The 20,259-nt window shown below is 33.2% G+C and overlaps 2 protein-coding genes across 13 annotated transcripts in view; one reads left to right on the top strand and one right to left on the bottom strand.

The window, feature by feature from the left end:
* The window catches only part of LOC106073136 (RILP-like protein 1), a 31,958-nt gene extending 20,679 nt beyond the window's left edge, over positions 1-11,279 (bottom strand). For all 9 annotated transcript variants that reach the window (XM_056005281.1, XM_056005286.1, XM_056005280.1 and 6 more), the window contains exons 1-4: positions 10,971-11,279; positions 1,932-2,082; positions 861-979; positions 445-690 (exon numbers count right to left, since the gene is read on the bottom strand). In XM_056005281.1, the coding sequence (XP_055861256.1) occupies positions 445-690; positions 861-979; positions 1,932-2,082; positions 10,971-11,279 (825 nt within the window). The remainder of the gene's footprint in view (positions 1-444; positions 691-860; positions 980-1,931; positions 2,083-10,970) is intronic.
* Positions 11,280-11,398: 119 nt separating this feature from the next.
* LOC106053030 (dCTP pyrophosphatase 1-like) lies at positions 11,399-19,307 on the top strand. Of its 4 annotated transcripts, none has more exons than XM_056005292.1 (5): positions 11,399-11,529; positions 15,829-15,975; positions 16,829-16,939; positions 17,045-17,079; positions 19,078-19,307. In XM_056005292.1, exons 2-5 carry the CDS (start codon positions 15,848-15,850, stop codon positions 19,266-19,268), a joined length of 465 nt encoding a protein of 154 aa, XP_055861267.1. In that variant the 5' UTR covers positions 11,399-11,529; positions 15,829-15,847; the 3' UTR covers positions 19,269-19,307. The 4 variants fall into 4 exon arrangements, with proteins under 4 accessions (XP_055861267.1, XP_055861268.1, XP_055861265.1 ...); XM_056005293.1 differs by lacking the exon at positions 11,399-11,529 and adding an exon at positions 11,813-11,945; XM_056005290.1 differs by lacking the exon at positions 11,399-11,529 and adding an exon at positions 14,806-14,956.
* The last annotated feature ends 952 nt before the right edge of the window (positions 19,308-20,259 follow it).

Below are 20,259 nucleotides of genomic sequence, written 5' to 3'. Positions count from 1 at the left end.
TTCTTTAAAAAGACAATATATAGGAGCAAAAAATATGCATATAGTTTTTTTTGCATATAGTTTATGTTAAAACAGTAGACAGTTAACTAAATAATAAGCATGGGAAACTCAGAAAATGGCCAATCACTAAATAGTAACTTCATCCATCAGGGGATTTCAAAACTTGTTTAGTAAACATCCCTTCAAAATGCTATCAAAAAATTGAATGCTCTAAAAGTAGTCACTAAAGATGACCAGTCAGCTCACCGCATAAAACATGTATATTTTATACAGTGACATTGTTTTACAGTTTCAGACATTTCTTCAGAAATAAAGATTATTACATCCTAGTCCATCATACCTTATGCTAATCTGGGGATGGCAGCGAGCTAGATTAAAATGTGGGACCTGAAAGTCCAAAGGAATAATAAAAAGATTAGCCAATAGCTCTTTCCAAATACTCACCTCTTCTTCTTCCTCAATGCTTTTACTGGCTTCCACAACGGCCTTCACCGCAGCCCTCTGCTCATCATACTTCTCCTGTTCCACCATGATCTTTTTAATATGCTCTACCTCTGCATCCTTGGTGTGAAGCTGTGTCTCTAGGTCGACCTTCTCCTCTATCAGGGCTCTGGCTTGCTTCTTGTGGGTTGAGTTCTTACGCCTCAGGTCTGCATTGACTTTAGCGATTCTCTCCAGCTGAGCCTGCAGCTTTAGACAATTAAAATATATTTCTTACTTTCCACTTTAAACATCCCATTAGAGAACGTTCGTATATTACCTTACACCAAAATTATAGTTTTTATCCCCCCCCCCCTGTTCCAAAATTCAATTTACCACCACTAAACTGTTAGTAATCTATGAAAAAAGCATTTACTTACTGCATCACAATCTACTCCCTTCTGGCCGAGTTCTCTCTTCATGGCTCTAATTTCCTCTCTCTGTTTATCTACAGTTTCCTTCAACTTGGTCAGAACTTTGATTTCTTCTTCTTCAGCCTCTGTGAAGATTATCATAAAGAATAATAATAAAACTAAGAATATCTCTTCAGAGGTTTAAACAATATAAACATCTACTGATAAATGATCCATTTTAAACCCTTGTAGGGCTGAAATGTACTTGTAGAGACTTCATGTTTCTGTGACCAACAACAGCTAATTGCCCTCACTATTCCCAATCCATGTTTTTTAGTCTTTAGAATATGCAAATAAAACTCTATGGCCATATTACAAGGTCTTTAGGGCTTGCAAAGACCTTCCTTAAGAGAACAGTACAAGGAAAAAGAAGAAGAGGAGAAAGCGATGGGAAGACAACATAAAAGAATGGATGAGCCTGCCATTGAAAGAGGTTCTATCCAAGGCAAAAGACGATCGACAAATCTTATGTGGTGCCCTAATGGTCGAACAGGCTAAGGCAGTGTTTCCTAAACTTTTTTTCTTAATGGAACAATTTGCATTCTAGCGTAGCACTGCATATTTTTTCAGAGAGATTAATTTACATAGTGGCCTACTAGTTTATTATTCCAGTAGTTCATGCAACACATATACAGGTCTTGTGGAACACTAGGGTTCCACAAAACACAGTTTGGGAAACACTGGACTAAGGAATAGGTGAAGGTGTAAAGAATAGGCTTGAGCCAAAACCTTTGGCATAGTAATGAAGCATTCTAACCATTCTGTCACTATACCCTATTCTAGTACACACATTATATCCCAAATAAAAAGCAATCACAGGGTCAACAACCTACTGATGACCTTCTCTACAACCAAATAAAATAAAATGAACTTAAAGTGTTATGATTATGTATAAAGTTCTCTAAGAACCTTACCATCACAATGTTGAATTAGTTGCACTTGCATTGTCAAAGTTAACAGTTATATACAATAAAATGCCAAAGAATCTTTTTTTAATTCTCAAAGGTCATCTGTAAATTATTGATAGAATGGTCTCACCTATTCTTTTGGCGGCAAACTCTGCAACTGCTGCATGCTTCTCACTCCTAGCATTGTCCTTAAGTCTCTTGTTCTCATCTTGTAGCCTGTTCACAACTTCCAGCAGCTCCTTCACCTCCGACTGCCAGTTTTCTTCAATAGCTTCCAACTCCTGGAAGATCAAGCACAAAATGTTATGAAGAATAAATAAGACTAGTTGGCATGCTGCAGTTCATCTTGAAGTTAATGAATAAAAAAATTTCAATAGCATTTTCAGATTTCAAGATTATGTGTGGAAACTTTGCTTTTTTTTTTTTAATGGCCAGTTTGTATATCCAAGTATTTTATTGAGTGTTTTATATCAACATGCAGACATTTTTGTTTTGGTTCTGCATTTTATTTTCTTCAGTTATACATTTTTTTAATTGTTTATATGATAATGTTTATTTTCATTACCAATACTGTCCTACACCAATAAACAAACAAAATGTGTCAGGTAAATTTAGGTGGATGTGATTTAATTGATGCGATCTATGGGGCAGATGGTGTAAAGGTAATCTGGGCAGATGATGTAAAGGTAATCTGTTTCTAAGGCCTATGGTTAGCAAGGGTGTCATGTGGCCTGCACAACGACTTGCCACCTTTACTTTTTCCCAACTCATGTCAGGTACCCATTAGAGATCCTGAAATTAAAAATTCCAGTCTTTCTTTACTAGAACTCCAACCTGGTACACCATGGTTCAGAAGCCAAGTGCTTTACCAATCAGCCACCACCACTCTTAATAAAGATTTTAGTACCTTACTAAAAGTATTTTTGTCTCAAGATAGTAGAAAATTTACGTTGGAGTGATGATCTTTGATGAAGTGATCAAAGTGCACAACTTTTATAAAGTGCAGTCAAAATTACTATAAAAGTTTGTTAAATGTGAATCTAGTGAAAGGATTATATTGTTAATTTAATTAATTTATTTTATTCATACATTGTGTTTTAACCAACTAAAAATCAGGTTATATTTTCAACACTGTTTGTGTCAAAGAATTTTGTATGTAAGTAAATCTATAAAATCATAATTGCATTGAAATGAGAACAGAAAAGTAACATTATTGTGATGGTTCTCATACAGAGTGGCAAGAACACAAGTAACATGCAATCAATAACTCATCACTTTTTATTAAAATGGGCCCTTATCAAATGTTCAATGCAGATAGCATTATCATAATGTAGGTCAATCCTGATGACATACCAGTGCATATGAATCTGCTTCATCATTTCTGTCATCATTAGAAATAATGTGCATATCACTCTACCCCTACTCCCATCTTTGTATTCACCAAGCCCAAAACAAAAATAAAAACAAGAAAATATTTTTAAAAATATTATTTAAAAAAACAAAACAAAGATTATACGTACTTGTATCAATTAGTTTGAATCATTCATGTTATTTAACTTGTAACAGATATAGACTAACAATAAAAAACATTAATTAAAATGTTTAAAAAAGGGGGAACAACCCGAATCGAATTCAGGGCTCAAGCCTTCTCAGGATTCTCAAGCCAGCACGGTAACCACTCTGCTAGTGGAGAGCTCATGAATATGGAAGATAGTATAGTTATTATTGTTTCAATAGTCTTGTCCTATTTTTCAGGTTTGTGTTCACTAAGACTCAGATGACGACCTAAAAAGGGTACTAATTTCGCTTATACCACCACTTTAGTCAATTACTATTTCTTTCCCTTGTTCAAGGTACTAAACAAAATAATATATTACCAATAGTGAATTAGCTAATTGGTTAATTTTTAAAAATTGATTCTTGTGTTGTTAGTTAAAAAAAATAATTGTGCAAAATTTCAGCTTGATCCAAGATTGGGTGTGGGAGAAATCATGAGTACAAACTTTTTACCAGACAGACAGACAGAGTGAGTTGATATAAGCTTTGTAAAAAAAATGTTTTTGTCAACATAGTAAAGTTTCACTCAAAAATTCCACTGTGTCATAATACAGTTTGTTTAACTAAAAGTTATGGAGTTGTTTCTGACAAGCTGAAAGGCGGACAATGTAAAAGAGGTGTTCCCTTAAAGCACTTTAAAAAAACATTTCAGATATCAGCTTGCTTTAACTGACATCTTCCTAAAAATACAGTTGGAGTTTAAGTCACTGATTAACATGCATAACTAGATTGACACAGGGACATTTATAGAATGTAATCATCTTCTTTTTTGAAGTAACATCTGTAACTTATAAGTAGGGAAATAGCTGCAGGATACATTTTATACTATAAGGAAATCTACTTCCTAAGACAGGTGTTGATGACCAAAAGAGAACTTAAAAGTAGCTGAATCGTGATGGTTCTAATACAGTGTGAAAAGAAGTAAAAAGTGATTGTGGCTAAATATGTAGACTTAGGACTGCATAGCCATGCATAACAGAGCACTTCTATGTAATCTTCAGACTCAGAGACCTTGGCTTGAAGACAACCAAATGGCATGTTGACAGCATGTAATTACCATGTCAATAATTAGGTCACTGTACAATATACAACTGTATCTCACAGAAAGCTTTCAAACCAAAATTCTCAAGGCTATTGTTCTTATACTAAACAAAAAATACCTGGCAGGTTGTTTTTTTAAAAGCATATCAATAAAGTAATAGTGCCCACCTCCGACAAATACTGAAATATTAAGCAAAACAAAGTATTTGGGTTTTTGGCACATCGGCACAATTTAGGCCATGTCGTGTCCGAAGCCAAACAAAGAGCACATAACATTTGCCTCTTTAAATCTGTAAATATACATTTAATGCTTTAAGCTCCAAAGGTTTGATGCAAAAGAAAAAAAAATTAATAGTAGTAAAGTTGCATTCCATTACACACAAATTTCTATTTTTTTTAAAGCATTTTTTTTCTAAGTTGAATATGCATATAATGGCAAGTATTCCACTTGAAAATAAAATCTAATGCTTTATATACAAGAACTTTTGTCATGAAGTTTTGACTTTTTTTTTTTCATCACATAGTTTGAAGAACAAAAAAAAAAAACAATTTGGCACCCCTCCACACACACACTTTTTTTTTTCTTCATTCAGTCAGGCTAAAACACATAAGACTAGGCAAACATATGCTATTGATCAGCTAGGAGTTCATATGTTCCCATTTGCAAACAAAACAAAGTGTTGTTTTTGTAAGGTCAGAGAGGCATGAGCTTCTTTCATAATAAAGCTGGACCTGTGTACATTTTAAAACACATAAACATCTCTACATTATGTCCATGACAACTTGGATCTAGATAACATTCACTTAGAGATAATGTCACTATTTTTTATACTAAATATAATAAGGAACCTTTAAAGAAATTTGATAAGTTTTTTTTTTGTTTTTTTTTCAATTTATACAAGTACTAGAGTATTTAAAAAAAGAAAAAAAATTAATACACCTTGTTTCATTTCCGCTAGTTTAAACTTCCTCCTGCAAAGTGAACAGAAGAAAGAATTTATTTCCTGGTTGGACAGATTTAAACTATTAATGTTGTTGATCCACAGGTTATGCTGTTATTTATTGGTGGACAAATGCATTTTATTTAAAAGATTCAATTTATAATTTATTATTGGTTTTCTTGAAATATTCAGGTTTTTTAGTTACACAAGCTCATTTATTTAAGCTGTTAGCCCATCAAAAGAAAGTTTTCCACTAAAATTGTGTGTAAATTAAGGCAGTTGGTCTTAGCCATACAGTTGGTAGTTGACTAAACAAGCAAGACACCACTTTACTAGTCTATGAAATACAACTGCTACTTGCTGGACTCGTATTGAAAAGAAAAGAAAACAACTGTCTACTACAGTACTAACATAACCCAATAATGAAAGCAACCACACCACATTAATAAAAGATGTGGATATTCATTATACAGGCTATGTTCAGCCACACCACATTAATAAAAGATGTGGATATTCATTATACAGGCTATGTTCAGCCACACCACATTAATAAAAGATGTGGATATTCATTATACAGGCTATGTTCAGTCACACCACATTAATAAAAGATGTGGATATTCATTATACAGGCTATGTTCAGCCACACCACATTAATAAAATATGTGGATATTCATTATACAGGCTATGTTCAGCCACACAACATTAATAAAAGATGCAGATATTCATAATACATACTAGGTTCAGCCACACCACATTAATAAAAGATGTGGATATTCATTATACAGGCTATGTTCAGCCACACCACATTAATAAAAGATGCAGATATTCATAATACATACTAGGTTCAGCCACACCACATTAATAAAAGATGTGGATATTTATTACGCAGGCTATGTTCACAAATATTCTACAAATGTATCCTTAGACACATTTAACTTGATTTTTTTTTTTAGTAAAAAAATAAAATATTTAAATATGCCTAGACTATATCCATATAAACATGGAATGAGCTTAGCTCATAGTGTGGATTGAGTAGAGGAGGGCTAAAAAGTGTGACAAAATATGAATGCATTATCGCAAAGAACTTTTCTTTTTCATTTAATTCTTGAACTAAAAAAATGTATTAGTAATTTTTCAACACATCATATTTTTATTTAAGATATTTCTTTAGCATTGGAATCCTGAATGATCATAAAGTATCTTATCTTATATAATACAGACATTACTTCTAAAAAGAAGATGATTTCGTCCTACCCGTCATGCATTTAGTCATGCATATTAACCAATGACTTAAATTCTGCCAAGTCACTGGTTTTCCTGGCTAGCTCAGGCAACCCATTCCATGCTCTAATAGCACTAGGGAAGAAGGAGTATTTGTACTAATTTTTCCTAGCATGTGGAATGAGGAATGTGCCTTTATCTTTGTGTCTTTCTGAGTATTTTATTAAATTTTGTTTTTGTATTTGAAAATTATGGTTCAGTGTTTTATGTATGATTGCTACTTTACTTTTGAGTCTTCTATCCTGAAGGCTTTCTAAATTTAGTGATTTTACTAAAGGTGTTACTCTAGTCAAATGTGAATATTTGTTTGTTAAGAATCTCACTGCTCTATTTTGTGTCTGTTCCAGTTTGTTAATGTTTTCTTGAGTTAAGGGGTCCCAAACAAGATGCATATTCTATTATTTGCCTAACCAAAGTTAAATAACATTTTAATTTCATGTTCTTATTTGATTTATAGAAATTTCTTTTAATAAACCCTAATGCTTTGTTTGATTTTTTTATAGTTTCATCAATATGGGGATTCCATGACAGTTTTTCATTTATTATAACACCTAAGTATTTTGCGTTTTTAGTCTTGTGTTACTGATTTACCATGAATAAGATAAGTGGAATTAATTTGTTTTAGTTTTTTTGTTATTCTTAATAACTGACATTTTTCTGGGTGGAAATACATGCTCCAATTTGATTCCCATTTTTGTAATTCATCTAGTTCTCTTTGTAAAATTTCTGTATCTTGTGTTGTTTTTATTGTTCTATATATTATGCAATCGTCTGCAAATAATCTGACTTTTGTTCCTGAACTAATGCGATTTGGTAAATCATTTATGTAAATTAAAAAATAGTAGTGGACCTAAGACTGTTCCTTGAGGCACACCTGAGTTTACTGCTATTGGTGTTGATTTAGAGCCATTTATTATTACAGTTTGTTCTCTCCCTATCAGAAAATCCTTAATCCACTGATGCAATGGACCATGAATGCCAAAATATTTTCATTTTTTAAGCAACTATGGTGGTGGACTTTGTCAAAAGCCTTGGAAAAATCTAATAAGATAGCATCTATTTGCTCACTATTATCTAAACCTTTTGAAAAATCATCAATTAGTCCTATTAGTTGTGTTTCACTTGATCTATATTTCCTAAAGCCATGTTGGTATAGCTATAAACTATGTCTGGTAGAACAATGTGGCCTGATCAGCTTATGTTAGTCAAACCAACTTTGACAATCCTTTCCTATAAATATATCTGGTTGAGGTCCATGGTTATAGGTAATTTTTAAAACTTAATATTGACATCCATGACAGACCTAAGAATGTTATTCCTGCATCTCAGAAGTCATAAGGAAGGAACTATGTTTAAACAATTTTTATTTGCATTAAAAAATTTGTTGTAAATTATTTATGTCTAGAAAGTCGCTATTGCTGAGTGATTTGGAATAGTTGACATGTTTTCTATTTTACATTTGATGTAAGTTTCATTAGATAGCGGTTTAAGGAATTAAATCTCTTAACCCAATAGGAAGATTTCATTCAATTACTAATGTTAATCTATATTGTACACCTTTAAGAATCTAGTATATAGGAGCATCAACTGTTTAAATAAGGATTAAACTATTGTCTGGCAGTGTGAATATTGTAAGGCATGAGGTGTAAATAATCTGAATAGTAAGGTTATCATGTAAACTTTAAAAAAAAAATATTAAAAACTTATATCACAAGTAAATTTTTGCCTAGTCATTGTAAATATTTATAGCACCTTTGTGTAGTTTGTATTGAAGACTAATAGTGAGGCAGTACACGTAAAATTCTTATAGTAAGAGTAAACTTTGATTTTCTCAAAATGTTCTGTTTCTGTAGACTTATTGATGAGTTGGCAAATAAACCATTAAATTACAAGTTAATCCTTGGTCGAGTAATTGATGTATTTCCTTTAAGTGTAGTTATTATTTGGAAATAGATGAGATGTGATGCAGATTTCTAAACTATGCTCTTAAATTCATGCTATGGCAATAAGATGTTTAAAGAACCCTTTTAAGGCCTTAGATAGTATCGACAGAGAGTCTATTTGGACAGTAATGAGACATTACAGGATCTCAAATAAAGTAATAACAATAATCAAAAACTTTTATGATGGTTTCACCTGCCAAGTAGCCCACAGTGGCAATTTCCAGTCACAACAGTATTATATTGGATTGGGTCACAAAAGAAGCTTACTCTAATTCAGGGAAAGGAATCCAACTGACTTTCACACAAAAGCTAGAAGTTCTGGAATTCACAGATGATATAGACTTATTATAACACAGACTACAGGATATGCAAGAAAAGGTTACAGCTTTAATTGAAGTAGGAAAAAGAGTAGGCCTCAAAATAAACCACCAAAACACAAAAGTTATCAAAATAAACAAAAAACAAAATGGAAATACAGAACTGGATTCTCAGACCATCGACTAAGTACATAGTTTTATATACCTTGGGCATGTAGCCTGTGTATCAGGTGGAACAGATGAAGACATTTAACTTCTAGCACGTCAGACATTTATACAGCTAAAACTTAAAAACCAACCTGGAAATCTCTAACAAGACTAAAATCAGAAATTTTTACTCTAATGTCAAAGCAGTCCTACTGTATGGTTCGGAAACATGGAGAACAACTGAAGCAACAACAAAAAAAGTAGAGACCTTCATCAACAGATGTCTGAGAAATATCTTAAAAATACACTGGAATGATAAAATAGAAAACACCAAACTATGAGCGATAGGTGGACAGAGAAATATAGAGGTGCAGATCTTAGAGAGAAAGTGGAGATAGATTGGTAAAGTAAAGTAAAGTAAAGATACCAACAACAGAGCTAGTCAGGCCATAGAGTGAACCCTAAGGACACAAGTCCTAGAGGAAGACTAAAAAGAATGTGGTGATGCAGTGTACTAGATGAAGCCACACCATGCCACATTCACACCATGCCACATTCACAACACAAGCTGGGCATTGACTGTAACAATACATCAGTGCTTTTCAAACTTTTTTCTGAACAAGTACCACTTTGTGAAGACCATTATATTGATTATGTACTATATATCACTATCAATAAACTGTTTAATGACTGTATTCTTTTGAAAACAATTTTTTTTATAATATATATCTTGAATGATGAAAATGTTGAAGTGATAGATATTGAAATGAAATCCTTGTTAGGAATAATAGTTGTTTTTCTTAACCTTCATCCTTCCAGCTGGCAAAAATGACAATAGCTATTTGTTATCTTGACTTAGTAAAAAACTGCTGAAGTAAGGATGGTTTTATACACTGGTTGATAGTACTTCATAGTAGATAATAAACACATGCTGATGAATATTGTCACTTAGAGCGTAATTTTAAAAAACACTTCATTGCAAATAGTTTTCATTGTACTTGCGGTTTGGTCTACCATTCTTCTTTTTTTTTTTCTTCGCTAGTCATTGAATGTTGCTTCAGTATTACCGGAAACTAAAATAGTTTTTCAAACTGCCACTTTATTTTCCTTGTGTTGGGCACTTTCTTGATGATGGACTTTTCCATCTTGATGGGACTACATGCAGCAAAAAATGTTTAAAAACACAAACCATAAATTGAACTGCTGTATTTTGTGAAAAGCCAGGTGTGGCTTGTCAAGCTGGTATCATTTCTTTATTTTCTGTCTCTAACTACATACGTGAAAATTAGAACAAAAAGTCTAATTACTACTTCGTTTCTAGACTCTAGATTGTTCAAATTTATAGATATAGATTCTATATATAATATATTATATATCCTCTAGAGATTAACTTGGATTTAAGTAGACACCTATTTAAATCTTTATTGAAAGAGGAAATATGGAAAGATCAAGACATTGATTGGTGGAAGTACCACCAGTGGTAGGCATGTAAATATTGTAAAGATGTGTAATTACTGTAATATATGTTAAAATGTGTATGTCGTATGTACATTTGTACATGATGTAATCACAGTTTGAAAAGCACTGAATTAATTAATTCACTTATTTATAGAATTACAATAGTATAGACATAAAGTTGACATAGACTCTATACTTATAGTCTAGAATCTATGATTCTAGATTCTATATAGTCTAGATCTAATCTAGATACTAAAATAGTGGCAGTAGTCAGTAGGTAGACTATATAAATATTATGTATATACTAATTTTACTATACCTATAGAGATAGACTATAGTATAGTTAGTAGTATTAAGTATAGATTATAGATCTAGATCTATGATTAAGTTGTAATTAACCATTTAATCTATTCTTTATATTTAGAATTTTAAATTAGTAAAATTAATTTATAATTATTAATAGGAGCTAAGGAGGCTACCAAACCTGGTCAAATTTAGCTCTTTCTTGAGCCTTTTCTGTTTTCTCTGTCTCAAGTTTCTCTACTCTGTATCTCAGTTGGTTAATCTCTTCCACATCATGTTCATATCGGGATGCCAACGTTTCTAACAGTTCCAATGACCTGATAACTCTAGGCATCAACTCCGTAACAGAGTCGTTTCCATAATTTTGAATTAATTTATCAAATTCATGGGCGATACCTGCCGCCTGATCGTAAACATCTGTGACAGATATCGCTTGAATTTCTTCACTGGCCATGATTCTAGCACTGAAGAGGCATCGTCTGACATCCATTGAAAATGGTGGAGCAGAATTCCATGTCCGTTGTGATAAATATATGCGCTCACGTCAACCTAGATTCTAGTTCATGAATCCATCGATCGAGACAATCTTTTCTGGTTCGCTAATATTTTGTTTAGTCGGTCTCGTGATGTCAGAGTTGTCGCTCTTGGAATAGCCAAAATTAGGTTTGGTATGGCAACAGTGAAAAGTGTTGTCATAAATTCGTTCGCCTTCGACTTGAAAAATTGAACACAGATCTACAGTAATATAAATATATTTTTTAATCCAATAGATGCATTGCCTAACGCTTTATTTTGAATATATCTAATAATAGAAATCAGTGATAATCTACATTTAGATGTCAACGATAAGTTCTCGCTCTATTTTCTTTTTGTTAACCATACAAATACATACAAATTGGTGTAAGCTTCAAACACAGTTTAGCAGTAAACTAAATACGGGGAAACAAAACAGGCCTTCCCGGAGGTTACAAATTGTGACATTGATTTATTATTATATTGCATAGTCTGCTATCGTTACAAAGTCGTCAAAGCCCTTTAAACTTTGAAAATTTAATATTAATATAGAGATTTAGATTTGGATATCAAGTAGACTTCAGTATTACAAAGAATTCAGCGTCTAGATCTATAGTTTGCTCTATATCAATGGTCCTTCGATGTAAAGTTTTACCTCAATTTTATTATCAATTTTAGCCGATGAAATTTCGATAAAAACTGTTCTAAATCTAGATCTATAAAATTAAAATAGCAGTAGCCTACTAGGCTTTTTATTGTTTAGTATGGCAGGATTTGTTCTTAGGCTTTATATTGTTTATTATGGCCGGAACAAACCCATTCTTTTTTTTTTATTATTATTTCAATAAACGGGCCACATTTTGACGATCAACCTAACATAAGTGTAACATTAGTGTATCTGCTACAATGAAAATTCACGGCCCGCTCTCTCTCTCTCTCTCTCTCTCTCTCTCTCTCTCATCTTATTACATGACACCTACGGTTAACGAAAGTGTCATGTGGCCAGCACAACGACCAACCGCATTTACTTTTCCCCAACTAACGTCAGGTACCCATTAGAGCTGGGTAGACTCAGAGGCGCCGAAATTAAAAATCCCAGTCTTCACCAGGATTCGAACTCGGGACCCCCTGGCCTATGTAATGCAAAGTTTAGACTTCATATCTGACAAGATTTACATGGGATCAGCAATGAGAGAATGACCGTGAAGTTTCTCTGTAATTGTGAATATAGGTCAACTTACATTTGACACGGAAACAAGAACCAAAACGTGACATCATTGTGGCGTGTGATCATTAGGGCTACACAGAAGTGGCGAGCTGAAGTTGTAAGAGCATGTGATTGACTAACTGGGTTGTGATCTAAGGGGGACGTCCATTTGCTCTATCTGCTTATATCTAGGCTACTACTTCAAACACCAACATTTACCTAAAACGGACAGTAGACACATGTCAACGTAGCAATATTATTCTGGGGGTTTTATATAAAGGCCTACTGCGGCCTACATATTTGTAATACAGAAACCCTGTTCGAGCAACAGTTATAGAAATCCAAAATCTCTATTAAAAAAAGCCTCTAGTATGCAGCATAAAAGAATCTCTTTAAGATCACCTTACTTCTTTTTTAAACTCCATTATTCTAAATTCCTTGTAGGCTATATAGGCCTATGCTATGTTACGTTCGTTCATCATTCTGTCTCTTATAATTATTGTTTTTTAGTTACATTTTAATTTTAAAGCGTTGTATATTCAAATTGGTCTTTTATAATAAGTTTATGGTTTGAGATAATTATCTTAAGTTTTAATCTTAAAACGTTTTTCAGAACTATCATTTCAATATTTTCCCCACTTTGGTTTCGTTATTGCAAGGTGCATCACTCATAACTGTTTATGTTAATTAGGCCCTTTGACCCTTTGGGTACAAAAACAACGTAAGTTGTTCCTGCGGTCTTGTTACTCGGATACAATATAGCCAGGGGGGCAGACTAGATGTTTAAATCGGCCCTGGCAATACGAACCGGGCCACAGTTAGGTGCAAGGGTGCAACTATTGGCAATAATAGCCTATAGTTAGATAATAATGACTATGTGTTTTAATGAACTATTGAATGTTGATTTTTAAATGTGATAAGTTTCAATATATGTAGGGCCTATGTTATGTTCTGTTGTTTATGTTTGTTGTGTTTTTCGTTCAATTTTTAAAAAATGATACTCCCCGAAATGTTTAATTATTTTTGTTTGTGACTTGGCAGAATTTTTTGGTTAATATGCATGACTAAATGCATGACGCGTAGGACGTAATCATCTTCTTTTTTGAAGTAACATCTGTATTATATAAGATATGATAATAATAAGGCTTTTCTTATAGCCCGAAGATTAATAAGGAATGTAGTATTTCCTGGCAGTCCCAGCTGTGGCCTACATATTTTGCCACATCCAGCGCGGGCATAACCATTGTCCGCTGGTGGTCGATTTAGATTTTCTATTCGCCGTCTACGTCTGTCCGCGGCAGCGGATTTTCTATTGGTCTCAAATGTGTCCCCCAGTAAGTGACCCCCAGCTGTCTCGTTCTGAAGACGCATGCAACCAGGAGCTCTCTTCAATGTCAGTTAAAGTAAGTTGGCGCCTAAGCTGGTCTTAAAAGCGTTTCCGTAGGGCACCTATGTTACATCGACCACCTTTCAGCAATCAAACAAACAAACAAACAAACAAAAAACTGCTTTTGGCACATGTCCTTGTCCAGCGCAACTGTAAACTGTAAGAAGTTCCTCTATACTTTCCACACCGGCGTTCGCAAGGACATCGCTGTTTGTAGTGCGGTCTTGCTACCGTATGTTCATGATGGGGCTCAAGCATCTTTGGTGGAAGCGTTTAAGTAGTCTTAGTTGTTTTCTGTATAATACCCATGTCTCAGACATTGGCGTTATTTGACGTTAGTATTAAGCACTACGTTGTATTTGAATATGCATGAAATGAATTATTGCGATGAAATAATGTTATATAGGTTAGGCCTACAGCTGAGTTGTGGTAGACACTTCTTACTTTTCTTAATCGAAAAAAAAACAACAACAAAACTTTTTAGTCATGCCGCCCTTATTTAAGTTTATAGAATCTAGCCCTAAACACTGTCTAGAAGAAATCGTCCATTATCTACGTTTGTAAGATCAAACTAACTACCGTGAGAAGCAATAATTTACTCGGGCCCAGCGCGACGACATTCAGAAGCGCTTAATGCAACACGGCCTCACGACTGTATGAAATAAAAATTAACTATGTCAATCTGAAAAGAGAAGACCAAAAAAGAATCAGCTATTATATTAAGGAAAAGTCTGGCGACTTTAATATTAACTCATTTGCATTCTATAAATATTGATTCATGCGTTCAACACAAAATGTTTCAAAATCTATGATAAGGCCTGCTAAGATAGATAACTTGGTCTTTCCTCTTGATTTTTGTTTCTTCAAGTTATATCCCTTGATAAAGACACGTCAAAGTGGATGAAAATATATATATAGGTAGGTGGTGTAAAGAGGGACTCAAAACTGCTTGAATATACATGCCAACTATTTTTACTAATTTAGCCTGATTCCGCGAAAGATAAAATTGTCAAGCAACACTTAATGCAACAGAGCCCTTTTTAAAAAAGTTTTGTGGCAGGTATAAATCTAGATATTGTAAATCTAGAATATAACTCTTCTCAACTGCTCATAGCTTCAATAATCATAATGATAATCAACTTCACATTCGTTAGCTTATCTTAAATGGCTTCTTTACTTAATTTTTTTTTAGTTTGTTGAACCTCTTTGCCTTTGTTGGCGGCCTTGGCCCTTGGGCACCACACAAGATACCATCATATTAATGATAATGAAAAAGTTAAAGATAATCTATGTGGACTGTCTTTCTCCATTTCTCTATTTTTCCTTGGATTTCTCTCAATGACAGGCCTGTCCATTACTTTATGATTATGTTGTCTTCCCATCACTTTGTCTTGTCTGCCTCTTCTTTTTCCAGGTACTTTTGAAGACTTTTTCCCTGAAGGAAGGTGACAGGTCTATGCAAGCCCTTTAGGACCTTCTTGTTATATGTCCATAGAGTTTTGTCAGATCATAGTGGGGTCCAAGTGCTGTATTAATCCTGTTTCTATTCTCTTCAATAATACTTTCTTATATTTAAACTTTTTTCTTCTGCCTTCTTATTTTGATATGTAGCCTATTATTAGAATAGAGGGTTCAAGTGACTTCAATATATGAGATGAATTGCACTGTAGTTTCCAGAGCTATCATATATAGATCTATAGTTTTTCTACTACAAACATTATAGGGTGATTTGAGTGTATGACGCTTTGAATTTGAAGGACATCAGCATTCTGTGGTGACACTCCAAAAGTGCCAACATGTGTTACAAGTTTCATATTGTTGTGTTCTGTTATGATGCAAAAATTATACATTGATTTAAATTTAATTTCAGTATTATATCACCATTTTTTATTCATAAATAATTATTGGTCACTTGTTTTCATTCCAAAACAGAGTTGGTGCTTAACATTATATGATGGAAAATATTGTCACTGGACCCAGAGTTGATGTAGAACCTGACATTCTATCAGAAGGATGTTGTGGAAGTCAAGACTGTGAAAATAAATCTTTGAAATTCTCTGACTTGAGTTTAGAAGATGTGTAGGTAATTTGATGTTAAACAATTAATTTAGTAATGGCTGATGTCAGATTAAATCATAACTTGTAATGATTTAATTCTCAACAAAACAAGGATATAGAAAATGTATAATAAACTATTTCTGATTGCCATTCAAGCATGGAATACTGCAATGAAAACCAAATATTATTAGATCGACCTGAATTTACCTTTTTTCGGTTATTTGTTTTGTTTTCGCATTTAAAGATCTTAATATCAATGATGTACAATCTACCTAAGTTTTTTATTTTTTTCCAATAAGAAAAATAAGGAAAAGTTATGCATTCTCTTGAGTTGTGCTTGTTAAAAAAACTATATGAAAGGTCTAAAATTTTGTAGGGAATTTACATTTTATCACAACTCTTGTACACCAATACATCAGTAATAAGGCTTTTCCTCAAGTCCAAAGATTAATGAGGAATGCAGTATTTTCCATGACTATTCACTGTAGTTATATTTGTTGTTTATTTATAGATGTTTTGTGAGTATTGTCTTTTTTAACAGCTTTACAATTTCAGATATATGTCAATTTTATTTATGCATTTGGGGCATTGACTATGATGATCCCAAGTTCAACAATGCCTGCAATTATTCTTGTCATATATATTAAATATTAATTTTGGAAAAAAGACTTAAAGTCATTATGAAAGCCATACCATCTAGTCCTACATACTAAAATCATAGTAGTCTTGAGCTGACTTAGACAATAGCCATATAAAGTAAAAATTAAAAAAAAAAAGGATGTGATTTTTTAAAGATTGTCTGTAAATCATTAAACATATAATTTTTTTTTCAACTTTATTTGCTTTTTCTAAATATAATGCTGTTTTTTTTTAGACGTAAAATGAATGAAAACTTCATCAAAGAACGAAACTGGGATCAATTTCATAGTCCTCGAAATGTTCTTCTAGCTATGGTGGGTGAATTTGGAGAATTATCAGAAATTTTGTGAGTCTTTTTCTTTTCACCTAAATGAAATTTGATGCTCATTATAAGACTTTAAGGTGTCCTATATCTTTTCATTATTCATCTTTCGAAATTATTTATTTTCAGCCAGTGGAAAGGTGAAGTCTCAGAAGGTTTACCAGGTAATCCTTTTTTTCCCTAAGAAAATGTATCAAGTCATGAATTCTATTATTTGACTTAAGATTGCCTGGGATAAAGACATTTAATTTTTATTAGAGGAAGTTAAAAACATCAGTGTTTGGATGGCTGCCTGATCATGCAATATGTGCATTGGGCTGTTTTGTCTTGATGGTCGAAGGGTCATACCCTGCCCGCTGCCATCCCCTATCATCCTGTGTGAGGTTAGGGCTAGGATGTAGATTATCTTCAATTCTGAAGGAACATCTGAAGCATGTAAAACATTTTACAAACATTTTTACAATGTCTGTGTGTTGAATGGAGTATGCAGAAATAAAACTCTATTACCTTATCCTGTCTCATCTGCATAACTGTCTCATCTGCATAAATGTCTCATTATATTGAAAGACCTATTTGTGCATGTTTATTTCACATATCAAGATTGTGCCATTAAAGTATTCAACGTTGCAAATTACATCTCTGAACTCCAGTCAAACAGCCAATTCACATTACGCTAGTGTTAGTGTCAGTTGAGCCATAATTAGAGTTCCTACCACTTGAAAACCATGTTACATCAGTGTAACACTAGCTAGGCAAGAAAATTAATATCTATGAAAGAGTCAAACACTTAAGATTTTCTTTTTCTCTTTGGGTCACATTGTTCACTATATTCATTGGTACTTACATTTGAAACTACAGTATCCAGGACATTACTTTTATAGACAGCATCAGTGTTTTAATCATGTTTTATTTTATGTTTTAGATGTCTAGGTAGCTAAGTATACTTTTAATTATAATAAGTGAGTATTAGAGAATAATTGTACTTAAAATACTATGGAAAGACAAAGGCTTAGCCCTCAGCACCAAAATCTGATGCGCTCCCTGGTCATGGTCACATTTGTATATGCTTGTGAGTCATGGACACTGACTGCAGAGCTAGATAGGAGGATCCTAGCAATGCAATTGAGATGCTACAGAGCGATCCTAGGTATCACATTCAAAGACTGCATCACAAACCAAGATATTAGAGACAGGGTTACTACAGTGATTGGACCCCATGATGACCTGCTAACTATAATAAAAAAAAAAAAGCAAGCTAAAATTCTATGGCCATATTACAAGATCTTCAGGGCTTGCAAAGACCTTTCTTCAGGGAACAGTACCAGGAAAAAGAAGAAGAGGCAGACATAAAAGAATGGATGGGCCTGCCATTGAAAGAGATTCTAACTTAGGCAAAAGATAGAGAGGAATGGAGAAAGACTGTCAACAAATGGTGCCCTAACAGTCCAACAGACTAAGTGATAGGTAAAGGTAAAAGAGAATAATTGTGTTTCTTTTTGCTGTATAATATATTTGTCTCTAGGTTAGGTCTAACTTTGATAGTAGCAATTAAGGACTGTCATGAAATACTGTACATCAGTACGAACAATGACATACAGTCAATGGTAACACCACTGTCAACAAAGTAAACTCAATTTTGAAATGGGTAACTCCAACACTGAAACCCTATAGAAAAAAATAACATCTAATCTAAATCTTCAAATACAAATAAATATGCATAAAGAATATTATTACAATATAACAAAATAAATCTTACTCTAAACAGAGGTCGAAGAGTCCTAGCCAAGACAATTTGGCTAAGGCTGTCCAATAGCTAAAAAACAAAGATTACTCAAAACCACTAAAGTATGGCTTGTGTCTCAAGTACAAGATGCGAAAATGCAACCCAAACGAAGAGCTGACAAATGACATCACAAGATATCATGATAAAGCGACAAGGAAAAGAAATACTACACAAAATTCCAACAGAAGAAATAATGTTATTAAAAGTAGAAGAAAGCGGCGCTCTCAATTTGTGTATATTGTTACAAATAAATTCTTCACTAAAAGCTAACTGGGACAGTCAGTAGCTACAAATTTGTTTATTATAGCCTTTTAACCTTTGACCTCTTTATATACCTAGCTTATTTATTCTAATGTATAATTTATGTCTTACTTTTCAGAGCTCACAGAAGATGAACGCAAACATGTGGGGGAAGAAATCAGTGATATATTTATTTATCTGGTAGACTTTGCCAGCAGATGTCACATCGATCTCTCAAAAGCTGTGATTGCAAAAATGGCTGCTAATGCTAAAAAATATCCAGTTGATAAAGCATATGGTCAAGCAAACAAGTATACAGATTATCAATGATATTTTAGTAAAATTAAAACCATGTTATATCAAATATAAGACTCATTCTTTGTTTTAAATATGCAAGCTTTTGTATAACTATTATAACAGTATTTAGATCAATTTTTAGAATTTGACACATCAATCTTGTTTTTTTTCTAGTTACACAAATGTTACCAACAGATCTAGTCATAGCACTTTATAACATGCAGTACTTTGAAACTTTCTCGAAAAGAAATTATTAAAACAACCTTTCAACAAAAATGGGAATGCTCAGCATTGTTAATAACACTTCACATATCTCTAAACTTGATTCATGTGTATACTTACCTTTACGCACATCTAACTCGCCGCACATCTAACTCACCTCTAGATTGAAATCTAAATAGACTTAACTCTATACCTGTAGTGCAATATAATGGTAATCTTAAAAAAAAAAAAAGATGCATTAAAATAAATATTTTCTGGAGAAGCTTTTAATTAACAATTTGGTCATTAAAATAATAGTTTATCTGGCAAATTGTTGAGCCCCCACCAAATTCTGTCAACAAAATTAATTCATTAGTCAGAGATTTACTCTTTAAAAACACAATCAGATACAAATAAAACAACATTGATTGTAAACAAATATAACCCCATTGATTGTGGACAAGTAAAAAGGGAGGGGGGGGGGGGGAGGAACCTGAATGACATTGAAACACAAATATTGGGTTATAATTCATTAGACAAGTTATTAAATCTCCAAGCAACTATGCTTTTGGAATCAACTTCTAGGGTATTAAATTAAACAGACTACAGACAATTCAGAATGACTACATCATTTAGGTAAACTCACAGAAACACACCTTTTACAGAACAATGAAAAGATATCCAACTCGGGGCATGCTGACTTATTGGTAAAGCGTTGCGGCTTTTGAACCGAGAGTTGCTGCGGTCTAATCTCTGTGAAGACTGGGATTAAGGATTTCAAGATTTATAAAACCTTAATGGGTAGTTGACATTAGTTGGGCAA

Source organism: Biomphalaria glabrata, chromosome 12 (genome assembly GCF_947242115.1).
Source record: "Biomphalaria glabrata chromosome 12, xgBioGlab47.1, whole genome shotgun sequence".
Taxonomy (NCBI): Eukaryota; Metazoa; Mollusca; class Gastropoda; family Planorbidae; genus Biomphalaria; species Biomphalaria glabrata.
Note: the sequence above shows the minus strand (reverse complement) of the source record. Positions and strands in the feature narration are given on the sequence as shown.

Coding starts and splice junctions, on each gene's coding strand:
- LOC106053030 (XM_056005292.1), top strand. CDS start 15,848: ATGATGGAAAATATTGTCACTGGACCCAGAGTTGATGTAGAACCTGAC. Junction 15,976..16,828: donor GACTTGAGTTTAGAAGATGT/GTAGGTAATTTG, acceptor GTTTTTTTTTAG/ACGTAAAATGAATGAAAACT. Junction 17,080..19,077: donor AGTCTCAGAAGGTTTACCAG/GTAATCCTTTTT, acceptor CTTACTTTTCAG/AGCTCACAGAAGATGAACGC.